The 23,511-nt window shown below is 35.7% G+C and overlaps 1 protein-coding gene across 1 annotated transcript in view; it reads right to left on the reverse strand.

The window, feature by feature from the left end:
• Positions 1-5,392: 5,392 nt before the first annotated feature.
• The window catches only part of LOC150094629 (double-strand-break repair protein rad21 homolog), a 342,589-nt gene continuing 324,470 nt past the window's right edge, over positions 5,393-23,511 (reverse strand). The window contains exon 14 of the mRNA XM_090411608.1: positions 5,393-5,515. Within this exon, the coding sequence (XP_090267734.1) occupies positions 5,393-5,515 (123 nt within the window). The remainder of the gene's footprint in view (positions 5,516-23,511) is intronic.

A 23,511-nucleotide genomic window follows, 5' to 3' on the forward strand; every position in this document is an offset into this window, starting at 1 on the left:
AGCCAAGTGATGTGAAATCAGCAGTCTCTATATACAAGTAAAACAGTCATGAAGTTAACTTTGTTTGCTTATGCATGGTAAAAAAAATAATTTCTCCTCTGTTATAATTTACAGCACAAATATTATATCCTACATTAAAAATGAAATCAATTTGCAATTTAGATGTAAATAGCCACATATTCAGGATGTCAATAGCTACACAATTTCCGAAGCCAGTACACCACACAATTAAAGCAGACAAAAACAATGTAATGAACTTTTGCTAGGAAAAAAGTTACTACAAGGCTAATTTTCATAAAGCAAAAGGTGTGAATCTAATATACTCTAAATTTGAAGACCAAGCCATTCATGATGTACTGAAGTGAAACACAGGTGATAATTTTTTGATAGAGATGGAGATGCCAAATATGACATATAAACAGGATGAACTTGTGATATATATATATTTATTTATTTATTGGTAAAGAATGCCCAAAATGTTATATTGTTAAGTTTCTAGTAATCACATTCAACGTTGCACCACATAGTAATTCCCATTGCAATTTTCCAAATGATTGTCTGTCTTGAAAACTAGTTTACATAATCATTAACTATATACTGCACAAGAAGAGGAACAAAGTAGCTAACTGTTTGGGGGATTGAATCCTCCATGAAAATAGTGGTAGAGGACTTCCTCTGCATATTACAGTAACCTACAGAATATTATTATTATTATTACAAGCAACTCCAAGGAGTCTATAGACTCATCAAGGGAGGCCCTAATATCATGTCAACTATTCGACATTCACACAGTATCTATCATACTTCGCCTTAAACTCATTTACAGTCATGAACACCCACAACAGATTCTGGCAGCTTATTCCGCTCATTCACCACCCTCCAAGTAAAAAACCTAGCTCTAACAAACTTGCTAACCACACTCTCACCCAACTTCCATGTATGGCCCCTAGTTCTATTCTCAATCATATCACCCCCTTTTCCACCTATCAACCAATTTCTGCAACCCATAAATCTTCAACCTATTATCATCTTGGTCACTCATCTCTGGATCCTCTCCACCTCCTCCCCATCCATAAGAAACCTAGGTGACCAAATCTTGGCACAGTAGTCGAGATAGGGTCTTATCAAGGCTCGATACAGAGGAACAATAACCTGTTTGTCTCTGCTTGTTAAAGTATTTTCCAGAAACCAAGTGATTTGATGAGCTGATTTAACCACTTTTGTGATGTGCCCCCTAAACTTCAACTCCCTATCCACCAACACTCCTAAATCCCTGGCCTCGTCAATCTCCTGGAGTACAGTTCCACCAATGTCATATACCGCTGCTAATCTTTTCACCCCAAAATGCATAACCTTACATTTTGCCACATTAAATTGACATCCATTCTCCTTAGCCCAGTCCTCCAAACTATCCAACTCCTGCAAAATGTTGACATCCTGTGCATTTACTATTGCTCTACCCAACTTTGCATCATCAGCAAACAAATGAACAGTTCCTCTCAGATCCTTTCTATATTTCCTATAGTTAATGAACAAATTAAACAGTAGTGGTCCAAGAACAGAACCCTGCAGCACACCACTAGTCACAGGCCGTCTTTTGGACTCTACTCCTGAATAAAGGACTCTCTGATATCTCTCCATCAACCACCCTCCCTATATCCATCCCCATATGCTGCAGTTTACTGATTAGAATTCCATGTGTTATCCTGTCAAAGGCCTTAGCAAGGTCCAGTAGAATCACTGTAAATCCATTACCCTTATCTAGTTCAGCCATCACTGTGTTGTTATAAAACATGAGCAATTTACTGAGGCATGATCTACCTTCACAAAACCATGCTGTCCCCCATACAGTATCCCATTTCCATCTATCCAATCCTGTATTTTCCTGTTGGCAACGATTCCTGATATGCTGATCGGTCGGGAATTTACAAGAGCAGTCTTGGAACCTCCTTCATGCAGTGGAACTATTTTCCTCTCTTTCCAGACCCAAGACTCAAATTTAAAAAAATGGTCAAGGGCACTGACGATTCTTTAGCCGCTTTCCGTAAGACACGAGCTGGTATACCATCCAATCCCACAGATGTATTGATATTGGGGTTTTGTAATAGACTATTCACCTCCACTTCATTCACCACAATTCCCGTATAAGCTGTTGGTTTTTTCATTCCTGCAATGTCACCACCTGGATGATATACTCTTGCAAAGTGCTCGGTCAGTAATTCCACTATATCAACTGATTTGGTTACCTCCCTACCATTGGCATTCTTTAAAATCATTCTGCAGTATACATTTTTTCTTTTTACTTGCAACATATTGAAAAAAACTGTTTGGGATTCTCTTTAGCCTGCATGGCTAATGTTCTTTTATAATCCACTTTTGCTTTTCTATCCATACTCGTTACTCTTCTGGCCTGTACTTTATACCGTTCATGTGCCTGCCCTTCACCTTTCTCCTTAAATTCCCTCCACAGTTGTTTCTCTTTTTGCAGCTGAAGCTTAATGGTGTTATTCATCCATTTAACCCCTACTTGATTTATTATTCGGACTCTGACTATATACCTAGAGTCAGTTTGCCTCCTGCAAACACTTCTTACCGCCTCCCATGCACTATCAACATCCAGCCCTTGCAGTTTTACATGCCATGGCACTGAACCAATCAAACTTCTAAGCCCGATATTCCACAAATATCTGACCACTTAACATTAACCTATTCTAATCTGTCATTTAGCTTGTTGCTGAGTGACCAGTACAGCAGAGAGACTGTTTATAGTATAATATTTTGTAAGGAAAATGAAATGCATTGTTCTTACAGCAAGTTCCTGAATATTCAAAAAAAAAGTAATATTTTGGAGACATGTAAATCTTCAAAGTTTGTGTTGTTTATGCACTTATCATATAAACAACATAAGCATGAAGACTCAAGAATGAATTAAAAACCTTTTGAAACTTTTCTAATAATATAGTGCATAATGACATCAAGAACTGAATCCACGTAAACTAAGATTACCTTTATATATATGTAATACTTATGTTTAATGATCTGTATTCTTAAAGACTACCTAAACACAATTTCCTGTTTGTGAAACAAGTACATATACGTAGCACATGTATAACAATTCCAAGAGAGCTCATTAACTTAAACTTTTCAGTTGTTAATGTGCATATATTTAACAAAAACTTATTTCAATGTTTTTAATGAAGATTGTTGTGTTTTAAAAACGAGTGCCCATTTCTTTATACTGACAAGGATTTACTTCCTTTCCAAAACAGGTATAAACAAATTCAAGGTTGCCCAAAGTTATAGTATTATTTCCAAGACTTATTACAGCATTAAAAATCATCTATACTGAATAGAATAAATTGCTTATCAAGACATTCATATGTAACAGGTAGGACTTCACTTATATGTGAGACTGTACTTCATGCATAGACACTCAAATTTATTTATAAATTTGAGTCTATGCCCCCCCCCCCCCCCCCAATAGCTGTTACAAAGCAAAAGTGACATTCTAAAGGAGTGTATGCATGTACATATGTATTTTAGGAATATAATGACTGATGATAACCTGTGAATAAAACCTAGACACAAATATATTTCTGAATGAATACTTTATATTGCACTTCTAAGAAGATAATAAAGCATAAAGATTTCATCTTTTAATTTGTTCTTTCATATAACAAATGGTCAAATTCTGTAACTGAACAACATATATAATTTTTTTTTCCCGTGCTGACTTAAACATATACCAGATATATTTACACCTAACAGAAATATATTTTAAGTGAAAAAAAAAAACAAACCAAAAAATATATTTTTTTTCCCCACATTAACTTAAACATATTGCAGATATCTTATATTTACAGCTAACAGAAATATATTAAGTGAAAACAAAATGTGTGTGTGTGTGTATATATATATAGATGTGTATTTACACCTAACAGAAATATATTAAGTGAAAACCAAAAATGTGTATATATATATATATATATATATATATACAAATATTTACATTTTATCATTCTTAACCCTAGAACATGAATGCCAGAACATTATTCATTAGCATCACTGCTAGAAAGTTTTATTTAAAAGAACATCCTAGTTTTTTTTTCTTTCAAAATTCTCCATTTACTATTTTGTTTTGAGTACAGTTTATAAACCTACCTTGTTATGACTTTTTTTTTGACATTCAATGCATAAATTTGCCTTTGTTTTATCTACACTATATAGAATGGTTGTACTTGATGCAGTAATGGCCAAGATATTCAAGAATATCATCAAAATTGGTACATTGGTTTTGTTTACTTGTTTATCAGTGTCTGACGCATTCAGATGTATGAAATACTCAACATTAATAAATAGGGCTCATCAGTTGTAGTAGACACATAAATTAAATAAGCACTCTATAAGGCACTAGAAAACAAACAAAATGACCGTTGAGCACAATAACTAGACGCCACTTGGAGATGATAAGAATTTCAACAAACCAAGTACTGAAAAATATTAGCCGACCTGACATCAGTTTTTATGACAGTGTTCTAGTTCTAGGGTTAGATACTGCTAAAGCATTTGACATCCTTGTAATCTATATATCATTAATTACTTATTATACCTTAATTAGTGGATTCTTTGTTAAATGTTAATATAAAAATAAATAAAATTTTGTAGAATGGGGGAAATTAAAGGGAGGAAAGTTGTTACCTGCAACAGTTTTTTTTTATTCAACAATGCCAAATGAACATCTAATTATAGAAAACCTGGATATTTTAATATTTTACTTCATTTAATCCTCTATAATTATTATTTTGTTACATTTCAATATCAGATTTTAAGTTATAACTCATAATAAATCGAAGGAACAGACACGCATATCTTAAATTTAAATTCCTGATATCCTACAAAATAGGATTCACATCAGAAATTTAATGGATTGCTGAAGTTTGATCAATAATTAATAACTTTGAAGAATATTCTTAAATCTCATGTTTTCCTAACCAAAATTACATATTTAAAATACTATTTTTTGTTATACTGAATGAATTATTAATTCCTAAATTATGTACATCTCCAACTCATATCTTTGGTTTCTATTAATAATAATTTACATAAATAATATAGTAAAAAGTTTTGATTATATTTAATAGTATTTATCTGACTAGGAGATACAGAAATTTCCTGATCAACTTATAATTTCATACATTATAATTACTGATAGATATGTACATAAATAAATAAATAAATAAATAAAAATGTGTCTGCATTTTCCTGATACAGGAAAATGAAGTACTGACACATTAATAATTAACTGCTGAAATGGAATGTAGTAACTTATAAATATAACAGATATAATCTATAATTTTATATCATGCCAAAAAATAATTTACAACCTACAAAGTTAACAAACAGAACTAAAACTTGGTCCCCTTGTAATATACAATTCTCCATATGGCTCATCTTGAGTCAGCTCTACAGCCTGTTGCTTCTTCAGGACTAGGAAGGTATAAAATTTCTGTGCTACCTAAAAAAAAAATACAATACACATCAGTATATCAGATCATTTATAGATTTTTGGACACTTTTATACACTACAGTGCTAATTTAAAAACCAATACTGTACAATGTTTTTGAGTCAAGAATAAACATGAGACAGATGAAATGGGATACAATATTTAGTTGCTGAAACGTTGCTAAAAGCCTAGGAATTGAACAGTGTTGACTGAAATATTTAGGAAAGCTAGCTTAGCAAGTAATTATGGGAAATCATTATGGAATTTAATTCTTAAAAAATGAAAAATAATTTTAAAAATTCACAACATATACAGATTTAAAACAAAAACTTCTGGGGGAAATTACTACCTCAGTATGAGATAGAAAGATCATACTCGTTAAGAGTTTGTGACACCCAGTGCCTTACAGAAGAGATACTGGCCATAATCACATGGATTAGGAACCTCCAGATGAAGTTCATTCATTCATCCCTACTTTTTTTTTCCCACATGACCATCTTGGTCTATTTCAACTTCCACGTCATACACTACTTATAACAGAGGATGTGATTACACTGCCTGGGAGGTAGCCAGGCATATGAGAGTTATAATGAAAGAATTACAGGGTGTTCGGGATAAATTTGACATATTTATAATTAATTATATTTTTCCGTAAGTTACATGTATTAACACACACTTCTCTTCATTTAAAAGTTTGGACCCTTCTTCATTCATATACAAGATGTCAGAAAGGATGGATAGCTGGAACCCACCTGAATCATGGAAGAGAATAACTTGTATCATGATGATTCGTGCCCGCCATCAAAATAAGGATATTACGACTGCTGCCCAATGCTCCCTGAATACAGTAAAAACAATCAGGCATGAACTAGAGACTTGCAATGGTGACTACGAGGATGTAGCAAGAAGAAAGATCCCTAGCAGACGATCTGATTGCGTTCGTACAGCAGAATTCCTCGCAAATCTGCAGGAACAGGTGTTGAAGAACCCTGGCATTGGAATTCGGGCTTTGTTCGTGGAGTTGCTAACTACTCAAGCCCTGGATAACAAGGGTAGCCAATGGTAGGCCGTATGTATGGCAACAGGATTCGGCCCCTTGCCACACCTCTGGGAAAAGTCAAAAATGGTTGTCTGAAAATTTCTACGACTTCACCAGTCCAAATGTTTGGCCTCCAAACTCCCCAGACCTTAACCCCATGGATTATTTTGTATGGGGCGCAGTTGAAAAAGACACCAATCGCACTTCCAGTAATACAAAAGCCCAGTTAATGGATAAAATTAAAACAGTTTTTGCGGCCCTTCCCAGGGAGACTGTAGCATCAGCTTGTTCGAGGTTCCGAAGCAGAATTGAAGCTGTGATCGATGCTAATGGTGGTTATTTTGAGTAAATCTTGTTGATAGTATTGTAATTAACTCTGCCTGTAATGTTTTTTTGTCAATTCATTAAATTTAATAGATACAAAGAAGATTTTCTTTTTCCTTACGAAACTGTCAAATTTATCCCGAACACCCTGTATATTATATGGGTGCAGGACTGTGCAGGGTGAGGTGAAAAGACACAGACACCAAAAGTAAAGGGGCCTCTGTATGTATTATGTTCTTATCAGGATTGACAAAGTAGTCTTTACATAACAGCACATTATCTGCATTTATAACTGTCATACATTTTATTATAGCCTTGCCATCCATCAGTCATAATAACAATGTCCCTGGAACATGCAAGAAATTATATTATTATTACTATTACCCAAGACCCCCATGGAGTCAAAGATTCATCTAGGAGGTCCTTTTATCATACCCACAGTTCATCATACTGTGCTTTAAACACACTCCAATTCTCTGCAGATACCACACTTTCATGCAAGGCATTCCAATCAGTCACAACTCTGCATGAAAAAAACCTGCTTCTCACACCCTCTTTATACAGTTTCCAGGGATGACCTCTCGTTCTCCCCTGATCTCCCACTATTTTCTGTAGAACCTCTCCATCATTGATCCTATAACAACTCCTTACTAACTTGTAGGTCTCTATCATATCTCCCCTCTTCCTCCTGTCCACCAGACTCTACAAGTTGCATCTTCTCAATCTTTCCTCATGCTCGACATTCCAGAGGTTAGAAATTAGTCAGTCACCTCTAGACCCTTTCCAACATCTCTTCATCCTTTTGAAAACCAGGTGACCAAATCTGGGCACAATAGTCCATGTGTGGCCTAATCAAAGCCTTATACAATGGAACAAGAATCTCCCTACTTCTACAAGTCAGTGTGCTTTGCATCATTCCCAGAAGCCTTTATGTTGCCTTCAGAATTTTGGTTATGTGTCCCCTTTCTTAGTTTAATCTTTTATCCAAGTGTAAGGAAACAAAGCTTACGTGTGAAGTAACTTCACGAGTAGATAACTGGTATATATAGGCTAATTACTTCACATTACTTGCCTTAGTATCCCATAATGCAAAACACATATCCTTACAGACATGTATTAGAGAGAGATGTTGAAGTTAGCTTCTATATACGAGTTATCCACTTGTGAAGGTACTTCACGTGCAAACTTTGTTGGCTTACACCAGGATAAAGGATTAAGCCAAGCATTCCTTGGCATCTTTAATTTATAGTATAACCAAATGGAAAAAACTTTCAACAGAACATGATTTATCTTTAAAAAGATGAGTTTTATCAATTTTCACAGTACATCTTTAACCTATAGCCTAATATTACCACTAGTCATAAAATCATTACATTTTATTCTATAATCCACAAATGCTTTTGACTGTTTTAATATCATGGTTTGATTCCCACTGTATACAATTTTCTTCTATAGAAAGCAACTATTAAGATGTAAAGAAATGTTTTGCTCGATAGAACAAAAAAATGTTCCTTAAAATATTGATAAATCTCAACAGGACTTCCTCACAGTGTGGCAGACACATCAGTTTCTTCATGCATGAAACTAAATAGTGAACAGCACTTGTTATACTATACTTATGGAGCTGACTACTATTTGAGATTAAAACAAAAACTTGAATAATATTAAAATTCTACCTTTACATTATGGTCATCTTCATGAACATATACACCCTACATTACAGCAACATGCCATAGTAATTAATAAAAAATATAATAAATGAATAAAATTAAACAGAATAAATAACAAAATTAACAAAATCCAATTAAGATTAATAAATAATTAATTACATTAGCCATTAGAATATTCTTATTTATGATATCTAGGTCTTAAACCTTACTTTGTCTTTATATTGCTGTATTCATTCATTGGTTTGATCTGGTATTTAGCCTAGCATCCTTTTTATATATGTAATATGGGGAGGGAGTAAACAACAGGATCTTTTGTTGGCTCCCCCCTTTTAAGTTGCCATTATCTGGTATTGATTTTAATTATTTCTTTTGTTGAAGAGATCAGTATCATCCTAAGTGAAGTGGTACTCCAGGCAATCTGAGGATGTGCATTGTTATCATGGCTGTATATATGTTGGAGATTTTTAGCCCAACATTTTTGTTTATTTTGGTTGTTTTATGAATCTCTCATGTGTCTGTTTAAATTTTCTTTCATACCATGTTCTTGTGTGATGCAAAAGTTGAGTTCCTTTCTAATCAATCCTATGGAATGTCTCCATGCTGAATTAGGCAGATATGCTTTGTTTTTTTTCTCCTGAACTTGTCCAGTTTTGCCAATGCATGAACAGTTGCAAGTACATTTAATCCAGTATTCTCTAGGACATAGAGGGAGTCTTTAGATGTGGTGAATAAATGTTAGTTTCCTCAGAGGTTAAATGGTAGCTTTTTATGTTGTATCTCTTTAGATTTCCATTTATTTTTTTATGATAGACCTTTAATAATATATAAGAGATGGATATTTGCTGAAATTACTTTTGTTTTTATGTATTATTTTTTGGTAGAGTCTTTCACAAGTGGAAAAACTTTCTACAACTCTCTCTCTAATCCAGAGTATTTTAACCACTTTACCGTCCATTATGGATCAAAAACGCATCCGCATATGCTTCGTATCCATCACATATTTCAATGTAATATCAATGGTATTACAATTTTAATATGCACTTTGCATCCATGGAAACTTGGATGTATATATATATTATGTCCTGGTAGCATGGTTAATAGTATGGGAAATATATGACTTCAGCATTAACTTTGGTATTTCTTTTTTGGCTCTTCAGGATCTGACTAAAGTCCTCAATAAAGATCAAAACTAATCTGGGTAGTGGGCCCTTAGCAATATACACTTCATAAAGGAAGCATTCTTTTTTCATTATGAGATTACTAAGGCAACTGATAGGAAGTCATCAGCCTCTACATACCAGTAGCTTAGTCTTGAAGATACTTCAGTGGCTAAAATTAAACGAAAACATAATTTCTTGGCAAGTTCAGTTTTATCCAGCACATTGTCAATATTATTTTTTGTTACACTGTTTTTAACAATGGTGGTTCTAATCCACTGCAGTTCTTTTTTGAAATCATCATCATTTGAGCCTAATTGTTATTGCTCTTTTTTTTTTTTTTTAGGATATTTATTATCCCTAGTCTTTGCATTGGGTGGTAGTGGTAGGAATCTATATGTACATTCAACTGTTTTAAGGGAACATGTGTACTAGACATATTTACAGATTTACACATGTAGAAAGAATATCGAATTTTATTCGAAAACTCCGATATTTCATTAAAGGCAACATGGAATAACACTGATAACTACATTTAAAATGAATCATAAGAACGAATCATGTAGCATGCTTACTTGCTCATGTGTCGGCCAGGATTACACTATTAGACAAAGGAACAATTGTAAAAGTTGGAAGTTTTTCTACTTGGTTATACTATAAATTAAAGATACCAAGAAATTATATATTTAGTTTAATCTTTTATCCAAGTGTAAGCAAACAGTTTGCACCTGAAGAAGTATTTTCAAGACTGAGGCAACTTGTATAAAGAAGCTAATGACTTCACATCACTTGCCTTAGTATCCCATAATAACACAGCACATATCCATACAGACATGTATAATGCTATGCATTATGGGAAAGGTCACTACCAGGACCTGTTTCGACCTTTATTTAGGTCTCATCATTGGGAGCCAGACCCAGGTAATACAATCACAATGCTACTGGCTGGATGGGTGAAGCAAACATGCTTTTCATATTCCCCTTTGTCTGTAAAAGAAATTTTGTGGATGGGGTATTATTGAGCTTTACGCTTGCCCTATGGAGGCAGTGAGTTTAGCTGCGTGTTCAGCTGGGAATAGAATTAACGAATTAACTTGGGTCTTTTGTATTTGCAGTATACTCTGCTTCATTGTAGTTGGCAACTTGTTTGATCAGCGAGTTTGGGTGATTGCTTGTCTTGGTAAAGAACTTTTTTGCTAGATCATGGAGAAGGGAAGAGATATATGGAATGCTGACTTCTCTATAGATCTGGGCATTTCTAATAAACTATGGGACATCCAAAATCATCTGCAAGCACTTGTTCTGATTCTTTGCATTTTTAAAATGCCTGTTGTGAAGTATGGCTGCATGCTGGAAAAGCATAAGTGATAACCATCTGATAGATCAGCAACTTATTTTGAGTGTCTAGTTTGCTGCTGTGGTTGATCATGGAGTAGAGTTGAGCTATTACTTTGGATGTCTTTGAACCTATGAGTTTGATGTGAGTGTTGAATTGGAATTTTTTTTTTATCTAGCTGCACTCAGAGATATTTGGCTTCTGTCTGTCATGGAATCTTTTCTCCGAATAGGTGAATGTTATCTGTGCTGGGAACCTTCCTTCTGGAGAATAGTATGGCTGAGCTGCTTTTGTGTGGGTTTACTCGGATCTTCCAATTTGCCAACCATTTCTCCAGTGTATTGATACTGCCTTGAATTGCCAGACTGGGGCTGAGAGATCTAGCTAGTATTGCTGTATCCTTTACACACAGGGCTGTGATGGTTGTTCTTGGGTTTTGTGAGATGTCTGCTATATAGATTGAGAATAGAAGAGGGGTCAAAAGGCAGCCTGTGGCACACCTTCTAGGATTTTATGCCTGGATGAAGCCATTCCATTTAATTTCATATCTATCATTGAGGTATGCTTTGCTTAATTTTATTGGCATATTAGTTACTATAAGTTTATAGAGAAGGCCCTGGTGCCAGACCTTGTCGAATGCTTTTGCCACATCAACAAATACTGTGGTTGTGTGTATGTTCCAATTAAAGCCATTTGTGTTGTGTTCAACCAATCTGTGTATTTGTTGCACTGTGCTGTGATCTTTATGGAATCCGAATTGTTCATCTGGGATTATTCCAAGCTTATCTGTTGTTGCTTGTAGTCTTGAGAGGATGACTTTTTCAAGGCTGGATAGAAAGCTAATAGGGCTGTAACTTTGAGGAAGTTGGGGGTTAATTCCTGGCTTTTTGAGAGGTATGACAGCAGTTTTCCAAGATATGGGAAAGTGCTGGTATCTTAAAAGTGCGTTTGTTATATTAACTAGATGAACTATGGCCTTTCTTGGAAGTAACTTAATTATTCTATTGGTGATGCCATCTGTGCCTGGAGCCTTTTTGTTGTGCAAATGAATTATGATGTTGATTATTTCTGCTGGAGTAGTAGAGATGATGAGTTCTGAGTTATCCATAGGATATCGTAAGGTTTTTTTGACCTGTTGGTGAACTTTGTAGATGAGGTTAATATTTAAGTTTTCATACATAGACTGCATTGTTCTTCCAGGTTATCAATTAGAGCTTCTGCTTTTTCTTTGTCAGTATGTGCAGTTCCATGCTAGGTCTTCCTGGGGGATAGGGGGTTGTCTTTTGGTGCAAAGGATTCTTAAGAATTTCCAGATTGAGTGATCCTCTGGATTAATAGTTTGGATTCTCATTCATGATTACAGTGTTTCTGAAGAGCATTTCTAACTTGCTTGTTTAAATCGTTTTGTTCTGTGGGGCTCTTTTGTTGTTGTGGTATCTCTTTCTGGCTTTGTTTTTTGTTCTGATTAGGCCCATGATTTCCTCAGGAATCTGACTGGTCAGGTGGATTTAGTGACTGATGCTATTGCTTTGTTGATTTGGCTTTTAAGTTATTCATGGCTTTGTCTATCTCATCTTTTTTGTGGATGACTGGTGAAGGGCCAATGTGCTCCAGGAGAATTTCGGAGAGCTTATCCCATGCTATAAAGGATGCTGGGGGAAGAGTTGATCTTGCATACCTAGTTTATGCTGGATGGGGTTGTGATCTGATGATAGCTTGTTTATTGTTTCCAGTTGATGTTGATATCTGATGTTTCTGAGAACGATGATGTCTAGTACATCTGAACTCCCTGATGGATTGTAATGGGTGGGCTCGATGGGTCCAGCTACAACTGCAGAGTTGAGTGTTGTATAATTGTGTAAAGTGCGGCCATTTTGTTAATGGAGCTAAACCAAGCTGTATGCTGCTTGGCATTTAGATCTCCGGCTATGATAATGGAGTCTGTGGAACCAAGGATGGAATCCAGATCAGATGTAAGTATGAGGATGCTTGGTGGATTGTATGCTGCATAAATTTTGATTCTGTTGGCATTGTTAGTGTGAATTTCTATGCTGGTTATCTCTAGGTTCATGGTTTGTGGGTTGGTTATGGCATTATGGCTTAGATAGTTTTTGATGCATATGGCTGTGCCTCCTCCACTTGAGCTAAGTCTGTCAGTTCTGTACATTGAATAGTTTTGAATCGTTAGCTGGTCTGAGGTGTGTTTCATTGATTAAAATAATGTCTGGATTATATCTGTGTGTAAACTCTTGTAGTTCCAGTATCTTGTTGGACAGACCATTGGCATTTCAGGCTATGATCATGAGGGAGTTCTGTTTGAATTTGCTTCTATTCATGACTGAGGGCTGTTAGAATTGATTGGGTTTCTTGAAGGAATTTTATGGACGATGGCGAGGACTGGTTTTACTGAATTCCTGTTACATGGTAGCTAGAGAGGCAGTTAATATTGATGTTAGGTTGGGGCTTGCTTGCCCTTGAGATGCAGTAATCTTTGTTCATACAGCTTCAACATATGTTTTGGTTATGGTTGCAGGTTGCTTTCTTTCCTGAGTTATCAGAGTTGAATTTATTTGAGCTGGAGAGTTCTTGGTTGCTTCAAGCATCATTGCAGGGGGGAGGGGGGGAGTTTTTAATGACCTATGGTTTTTTGGATGGATAATGCACCCCTTGTAATTGGTGGGATGAAGTCCTCCACAGTTAGTGCATCTAGCTGGTATGGATTTTGGCTTGGTGCAAGTGATGGTCTGACGGCTTCAGACATCTGTAATCTGCTTTACATATATTTTGGGCATGGCTAAACTTTTGGCATCTATGGCACTGCCCTGTTGATGTCTTCTTTCTGAGTGGCTCTGTTGTAATTCTAAGACCGCAGATAGTTGTCAACTTATAGATCTTCTGAGTACTGGTAATTTTGACCAGTACAAGTGGCATTGGTCTTTTGTCGGATCTGAGCATCCTGCTCGCTTTAATTGGGGTCATACCCTGATTGACGAGGTCTGCATTTATTTCTTCAGGAGTGATGCCCACAGAAACCGCACGGAGCACCCCCTTCAGATTTCTTTCGCTGGGTAAAGTGAAGGTATGGTAGGGAAGCTTTGTGTTGTCCATCAATTTTATCATCTTCCTAAAATCTGAGACAGTGGCAGGTTGGATTTTCACCCCCTCATCCGTATTTTTAGTCCAGGAGTATGTGATGTTTTGTTTCCTGAGGGTTTGTGAGACAGAGATCCACTTTTCCTTGTCCAGTAATATGACAGGGGAGACCTTTTCCTTGTTACCCAGGACTACTTGTGTTGGCGAGTCCTCGATCATCTGCTGTTCTGTGCCTTTTATTTGTGTGTTCCTCCTGGGAGTCTTTGATGGCTGAACAGCTGTGACCTTCATCCTCATCATCTAGGTCATTAGTCTGTGCATACAGGTTTAAAAATCCTGGCCACTCAGACTCAAACTTCTTTACTAGTTTCTTGAACAGGTCTACCGCTGGCTCCCTGTTCAAGTTCTTAATTAAATCAATTATGTTTTCCATGATGAACATCTGGCAACAGCCGGTTGGAGCTGTTTCCGGTCTTACGAGAATTTGTGGGAGACTTCTCCAATAATCCAGTAGACTCTTGCGAGAATCTACTAGCAAGTGTATATCCAAAAAGACCTAGTATTTGGGGATGGAGTGTCATGTACTTGCTTTGCCACAACTCAAAATCCTACCTCCCTAAGAAACCAAATAACCACCAATGGTCTTCATTTCAGGTGGGGCCTACATGGCCATTTGATCTCGTGCACTTTTCGTGCAGAGGGGGACACAGTAGGTTTCAAGTTGTGTCAGCACCAGTGCAATGAGAGAATCACGAAACACCTTTGGAAGTAAAACCTAGTTGAATGCAGTAATTTCACTCAAATCCAACAAATATCAAGAACAAAAGCTGAACACGTCAATCATCAAAATAATCTCAATTATGAATGAATACTTCGGTGATACTAAGGATGAAGTAATGCAGAAGTCATTTTCATATGCGAGTGGCCAAAAGGTATCACACCTGATTATTAAAATACTCTGGATTAGAGAGTGTTGTTGGAAGTTTTTCCACTGGGTTATACTATAAATTAAAGATACCAAGAAATTATATATTCAAGAATAAGCAAACAAAGTGTGAGCCCGAAATATTTTCAGGAGTGGAGCAACTTGTATATAGAAGTCAATGACCTCACATCTCTTGCCTTAGTATCCCATAATGTAAAGCACATATCCTTGCAGACATGTATAATGCTATGTATAATGCATACATTATGGGAAGTGTCATTACCCAGACTGGTTTCAACCTTTATTGAGGTCTCATCAGTGGGAAACAGACCCAGAAGTGACACTATGCACAACGCTACTGGGTGGATGGGTGAAGCAAATATATCGCTTCTCATATATAACTTCTATATCCCAGTTGCTGTAGTCTTGAAAATACTTCAGGCACAAACTTTGTTTGCTTACACATGGATAAAGGATTAAACTAAGTATATAATTTCTTGGTATCTTTAATTTATAGTATAATCAAGTGGAAAAATTTCCAACAACTATCTCTAATCCAGAGTATTTTAATAATAAGGTGTGACACCTTTTGGCTACTTGTATATGAAAATATGACTTTTGCATTACATCAACCTTAGACCTCTGGGTCTGGCTCCCACTGATGAGACCTCAATAAAGGTCAAAACAGGTCTGGGTAGGTGACCTTGCACTTGGATAAAGGATTAAACCAACGTATATAGTTTCTTGGCATCTTTAATTTATAGTATAACCAAGTGGAAAAACTTCCAACAACCTCTTTTCCAAGCATCTCAATCCAAAACCATTTAAATGAAGTCCATCAGGCATACATGGATCCTTGCGTTCATCAAATTCACTCCACACTATTCATCCTGCAGAATCATCTCATTAGCATAGGCAATCATAGCCCTTCTCAATTCTTTACCAAGGCACCAGACTCACAATTTTTACTTTCTTACTCTTAATTTTTTCTTCTTCTAACAACTCTCATATCTTCTCTCATTGCATATTTCTCACGTCTCAAATCATTTGTACTTGCCAAAACTATTAACTTGCTCTCTTCTTTTTTCTGTGAGCTTACAGTTTCACTAACATCCTTTATCTTTAAACCTGGAAAGCATGCTTTTGTTACTTTCTCATTAAGTATAACCTCTTAATCATCAAGTCCTCATACAACGCTATCTATTTTCTTCCAGTTGAGTGATGATCAGTTATTTTGGTAAAATAGATTGCAGAGGATACCTCATAGGTCATAACTTACTGATATTGCCATCTACGAGGGTGGTCTGAAAAGTTTTTGGCCTAAAAATAAAAGAAAAAACGAATTTATAATTTCAAAATTATTTTTATTTTTCAACATAATCTCCCTTAAGACTAATACATTTATTTCAGCTCCAGCGCCATTATCTGTCCCTGTAGTGGTTCTCAGTAAGATCTGCAAAATACCCCTGTACAGCTGCAATCACCTCTTGATTTGAAAAAAAAAAAAAAAAGTGACCAGCGAGGAAGAGTTTTAGTTTTAGGAAGAGAGAGAAGTCAGGGGGAGCCAAATTTGGGCAATAGGTTGGATCAACAATTCATAGTGCAGATATATATCAATTCATAAGCACCTCCGTAGCCAACTGGAAGAACGATGGTATGTCGCGCCCTTTGATTAGAAAAGGCCTAAGTTCGATTCCCGTCATGACGGGAGGAATCTTTATATGGACTTTTTCAATTGAAGGCGAGTTGGCTGATCTCATACGGGAGTAGCAGGGTTTTTTCTCATGGAAACTCGGGTTTTTCATCCCACATACAGACAAATTGGCCCTTTAGAACACACACACACACAATTTACAGACAAAAATACTAGCTGTGGTGGTGGTTGTGGGCACTAGATGGCGTTGATGTAGGTGATTGGTAGTAGAAGTTCGGTGTAGTAGTGGAGACAGAGTGTTGTATAGTAGGTGTCCTCCCGCGATGAGTCTTCAGACTCCCTGGAGGTGTCACGAATGATAATAATAATAATAATAGATCCCTAATTTTTTCATTCCCAAAACTCCAGTGTGAGCAGATGCATTATCCTGATGAAAGATGATTTTTTTCTTCTGCAAATCTGGTCTTTTCTCATAAATTTTTTCATCTAGTCTGGTTAAAAGATCAGAATAATATTCCCGGTTATTGTTTTACCCTTTTCAAGATAATTAATAAACAAAATGCTTTTAGCTTCCCAAAACACCCGATGGAACTGACTTTGTCTTCCTTGGCGTTGAACAACTGGCTTCTGTCTACTGTTTTGACTGGTGTGTAATGGTGAATCCAAGTCTCATCCACAGTAATAAATCGACACACAAAATCAGTTTTATTCTTGTTAAAACTCCAAGCATGTTCAGAGATTTTTACATGAGTGCATTTTTGATCTGCTGTGAGCAAGCGAGGCACGCATCTTGCGCAAAGCTTTTTCATTTGCAATTCTTCATGCAAAATATATCCTAAACGTTATTTTGAAATGCCTATAGTCTCAGCAATTTCACGCACTTTGACTCGCCGGTCATCCAATACCATATTGTGCACTTGATCAATGATTTCTGGTGTTGTTACACTTTTTTGGATGTCTTTTGCATTGATCATCTTCACCACTTACTCTTTTGTTTTGCTTGATAAAGCAATATAAGAAGAAATATAAGAAAAGGAAAGAGGTTTCTTAAGAAAGTAATGATATGGTATCATTGCAAACCATTGCTTAAGGTTATCATAATTACTTATTTGTATGTGCACATATAATCCTTTTTTAAATGAGAATTACATGTTGGCCACCTTTGTTAATACCAAATAATCATTATCTCCAATTGGGGACAAGGTTATGAGAAAATCCTAAGTCCATACATTGAATCCCCTACAGCAAGGTAATATACTTCAGTAGCTCCATAAATAATGTTTTCTTACCATCATATGCACCTTTTTGCTTCCAGTCTGTGTCTTCATAATTAAAATCTACATACAGTAGTCCTCCCTTATCTGCAAGTGATATGTTCAAAGACCCCTTTCCCTCTGCAGATACCTGAAATTGCAGATAGTACCGAACCCTATATACACTATGTTTTTTTCCTATACAGGCACAGTAAGAGATTAACAACAATAACTACAATAATAAAATAGAACAATTATAACAGTATACTGCAATAAAAGTTATGTGAATGGAATCTTAGCAACCTTGGCACACTTTATTATTATTTATTATTTTATAAAGTTGATGTATATTTTCACTTAAAAGGAAGCACTTTACAGCTTCTCTTTGGCATATCCAAATTGCCAGTATCACTACTCTTGTGCTTTGGGGCCATTATTAAGTAAAATAAGGGTTACTTGAACATAAAACCGAGAACTACTCAGAATTGCGCAGAATTTAAAACTTATGAAATACTGATTTCTAGAATTTTCCATTTAATATTTTCAGACAGTGACTAATGGGTGGGTGGGTAGCATATATGGTACAGCATGGGTACATTGGACAAAGTCCAGTGTACCTGTGAGTGATTCACATCCTCGGTGGGACGCTGTGAGATTTCATCAAATTACTCAGAATGGCACGCAATTTAAAATTTACAGATTGTTTATTTTTGGAATTTTCCATTTAATATTTTCGGACCAGGATTGATCACAGAAAGCAAACTCACGGATGGGGAGGGGGGGGGGGGAATAATCATTACTTAGCTGATGCTTGTTGATCTAATTTTTCAATATGTTTCATCTCCCTATCCGTTAATAGAAACAGATTATATAATTTATCCTCTTGTCTTTCATCTTACACTTGCCACAAATATATTTCCTATCATGATCCTGCTATTGTATGATTCTTCCAATATCAAGCATATTCCAATATCCTCACACCTATAATCCTACCTCCCTGAATATATGCTACATTCTCCTCCCTTGACCATATTGTCTTTGTCTATTAACAAGTCTCACTAATGCTTATATTTTTTTGGCCAAGTTCAATGGACTGAAATCCTCAAAACTCCTTCCTCTTATTCTTAATGATTTTGACATTTGTATACACAATTTGTATTAGCCCTTAGATGAGGGCATGGGAACACACAAGTACTTGTATCTTTTAACTATTTTCCCATTCCAATTAATAACCTAATACCTAATATACCTAATAACCTAATATACTATATTCTTCCTCATATCTCTTTCATTGCTATTTCTACCTGTATACCTCATTTCACCACATATCAGGTCATTCCTACAGTCTCTCTGAACAGTGTCATTCTCCAATGTGTACCACCTAGTGACATTAACTTGTCTATCTACAGTCTCCTATTCATGCTTTAACCCTAACATATTTTGTTTCCGTGATTCATTAGACACATTCCAATTCTCTCCAAATTAGTTTGAATGCAATTCCTATCCTACTGTTACAATTTCTTTACTTTCAGCTCATTCTATATATCTACATTACATGCAATTCCTTTTGCAAAACCTCTGCAGTGAATCATTCACTCCATAATGCCTTAAGTAGCTTCACAGATTTAGATTCCATTTTCCCTTCCCATGTGCCCTTTTCCATTTGTAAAAGGCCCCAAAACTTTAAATCTTCCATGATGAAATTTAAATCTTGACCTGCTCTCATGAATTAATTTGTCAATATATTTCATCTATGTTTTCCTGCACACTCTCCTTCTGTCCATTAACAGCAACCAACTACATATTTTGTTCGATTTACTTCTATCTCACATCAGATAACCTCATAATCCTACTGCTGTTTTCCTGCCGAGCTTCTACTTTATTGAGTGATATTCCAGTACCATCAGCAATATCCTCTTCCCATCCTGTTTTCTTTGCCCTCTTTGAATATAAAATACCTTATACTTTCTTCTCATGACCCTATCCTCCTCTATCAAAATCTCACTAACTGTCTATAATTCTTAGCCAAGTTAATTGAACCAACATCAAAAACTTTTTATTCCTATTCTTGATTCTTGCTGTACGAGGGATGTTTGATAAGTCCGTGCAAAGTCTAAGAGATGGCGCCACCAGTACGTATCGAGGTTATTTTTAGTTGCTGGCAACTGTTGGAGGATCACACTAAGTTTCAGTCAGATAGATCTATTATTCTGTGTTTGGCGTTCATTTGAATCAACCAAGTACCGTGATTTGTGAAATATGGATGAGAAAGAATTTCGTGTAGTGATTAAACATTACTTTTTGAAAGGCAAAACGCATCAGGAAACCAAAGCTAAGCTTGATAAACTTTATGGTGAGTCTGCACTTTCGATTAGAATGGTTTATAAGTGGTTTAGTAACTTTTGAATTTGCCATATGAGCACAAGTGAAGCTGAACGTTCTGGACACCCTGTTGAGGTCACTACTCCAGAAATTATTGAAAAAAATCTATGATATGGTGATGGATGATAGAAGAGTGAAGGTGCGTGAAATTGCTAAGGCTGTGGCCATCTCAAATGACTGCTTACATAATATTTTACATGAACATTTATATATGAGAAAACTATCCGCAAGATGGGTGCCACGTTTGCTCACACTGGATCAAAAGCGCCAACGTGTGAGCTGTTGCAAGGACAGTATGAAGCTATTTTAATGGAATCCAGAGGAATTTTTGTGTCATTTCATAACAGCGGACAAAACATGGATTCATCACTACCAGCCTGAGACCAAGGAACAGTCAAAACAATGGGTTGTGAGCACCAAAGAAAGCGAAAACTGTTCCTTCAGCAGGAAAGGTTATGGTCACCGTCTTGTGGGATGCTCGTGGCGTAATCTTCATAGACTTCTTGGAAAAGGGCAAAACAATTACCGGAGTGTATTATGTGTCTTTGCTGGATCATTTAAATAACGAAATAAAGGAAAAACGATCACACCAGGCAAAAAAGAAGATTCTTTTTCACCATGACAACGCACCCACTCACTCTTCTGCAATCATGACCAAAATTGTTCATTTTACACTACGAAGTCCTTTTGCATCTTCCCTACTCTCCAGATTTGGCTCCTCGGACTACTATCTGTTTCCAAACATGAAAAAATGGCTGATAGGAAAGAGAATTTCATAAAATGATGAGGTGATTGCCGAAACAACTGCCTATTTTGAAAAGTTGAACAAATCATACTATATGGATGGGATCAAAAAACTTGAGCATCGTTGGACTAAGTGTATAGACCTCAAAGGAGACTATGTTGAAAAATAAAAAATGTTTGTCACAAAAAAATTATGTTTTCTTCATTTTTGCATGGACTTATCGAACAACCCTTGTATAGGATCATTCCCTATTACACCTGTGATCCTCTGTATTCTCCAATATATCACTTCTTAAATCAACTGTGCCTTATCCACTTTTCATACCCTTACCCTCATACTGATTCCTTCCCTGACTCATCACAATTCAAGCACTCAGACAAATCATACTATACATGGCCATCTCAAATGACTGCATACATTTGAGATGTACGCAGTCATTTCTCTTTAGATGCTTAATCCTAAATGAGTTTGAATGCAATTCATCCTGTCAATGCAATTGTTTTCAAACTCATTCTAAACATCTAATTACCACACGCCATTCCTTTTGCACAACCATGGTAACAAACAGTCTGTTCTGTTCCTTTATCCTCATTTCCATTGTTAATATTAGCTTTCTTTTTTTCACTGCTAATTACAGTCATGCACCCACAAATACACTTACTTTTCACTGCTAAGCCATACTTGACTTCTGCATTTGCTTTCATTCATACCATTCAGTTCCTCTTCTCTCACATGCTCTATACATAACACTGACATCCATAAACATTTTTACATTGCTTAAAGAATACATATACTGTACTACATCTGACAAATCATTTGTAACTCACGGAAAAGGTTCTACTGCCATCACCACTGTTCATCAAACATTTAAATGGTACTTCAACATAACAATATGTTTCAGTACTTGTTTTATTCATTGATGATATGCTGTGCTGAGTATACTAAATTTTGATACAATTTTTGTATTCACTTGAAAACTACACACCCACAAATGTATGTATGATTTTTAGGTAATAAAGCATTTAACTACCATGGTTCAATGATGCCCTACATATAACCTCTTTGTTATATTCTTATAATGCCTGAATATGCACAGTGATTGGAATATGACTGATCTGACATGCATCTGGTCTTATTTTGTTCCTTCATCCCTCTGTTACAATTTAGTATACAGTGGGGCATGATCAAAGTTCTATTGCTCATGTTATTGTATGCATAAGAAATAAGCCTTTTTAGAAGCTTATGCTATTTTACAAGTTTTGACAAAGCATGTAAAATAGCAAATAGACTAGAATAGAATTTATGATGAATGTGAGTGTTACTGAAATTTATTGTCAAATACAGTTTTTATAGCAAAGCAACTGTAGACATAAGTACTGTATATCATTGAAAATGAAGAACAAGAAGCGGTGATGGCAGAATTGACATTAATGACTGATCATACAGTGGACATTAAATACAGTGGTATCTTGCTAATCTGAACCTCTTCAGTCCGAACTGCGGTTTGAAAGAAAAAAAAGTTTCATATTATTATTTTGTGCACTATTATTTTTATTTAATAATTATTATTTTAACTATTTTTATTTATTTTATTATTATTACAGTACAGTCTTTTTTTTTTTTCATACTGTCGATTGGACAGTTATATTGTATGCCTATTTTGATTTAATGTGGGTGTTCCCATTTGCTTTTTTTATACTGTACTGTATTGTAGGCATGAATCACCGAATTCGAAATCAAATCAGATGCTGAAATTATAAATATGACGCTACAGAATGAATTAGAAGACAATGATGACGATAAAGAACTCGAAGAAAAAAAAGTAAAACGTGAAGAGGCAGTTGACAGTTTTAATATGTGTATAGAATGGGCTAAGCAGAATGATATGCCATTTCAAAAATTTTATTGCTAATACAGCTCCAAGAAGAAGCATTCGAAAAAAAATTAGCTTCCAAGAAGCAAAAGAAAATCAATCTTTTTTTTTGTAAAAGAAATCTTTTTTTTGTATTATTTTGGAAAACTTTTTTTGTGTGTGTTGTGTACAAGAAAGTGATATTTTTTACTCAAATTAAGTTATGTACTGAACTATGCAATTTTATTAAATCAGAATCCTCAACAATGCAGCCACCTACAAGCTAAATGTTTTACTAAAATAAATTTGTGTACTGTATTATTTTTTTAAATTTCACATTACAGTACAGTAGCTTTTTCCTATCAGTTACTTCATTTATTTATAGAATTAAATTGATGTACCAGTCCACGCGGTTAGCCTAGTGGCTATGTACTTCACAACCATATGCCTAGGGAAGGAGTGTCCTAGGTTCGATTCCCGTTGGTGACGTGAGGAGCTGAAGGATCTTCCTCAGCCATAGCCAAGTTAGCCAGTCTTGGGCATGGACAGCAGGGTTTTTTCCTCAGTTTATTCTGGG

Source organism: Typopeltis vanoorti, chromosome 21 (genome assembly GCF_054136105.1).
Source record: "Typopeltis vanoorti isolate ZY-2024b chromosome 21, IOZ_Tvanoo_1.0, whole genome shotgun sequence".
Classification (NCBI taxonomy): Eukaryota; Metazoa; Arthropoda; class Arachnida; order Uropygi; family Thelyphonidae; genus Typopeltis; species Typopeltis vanoorti.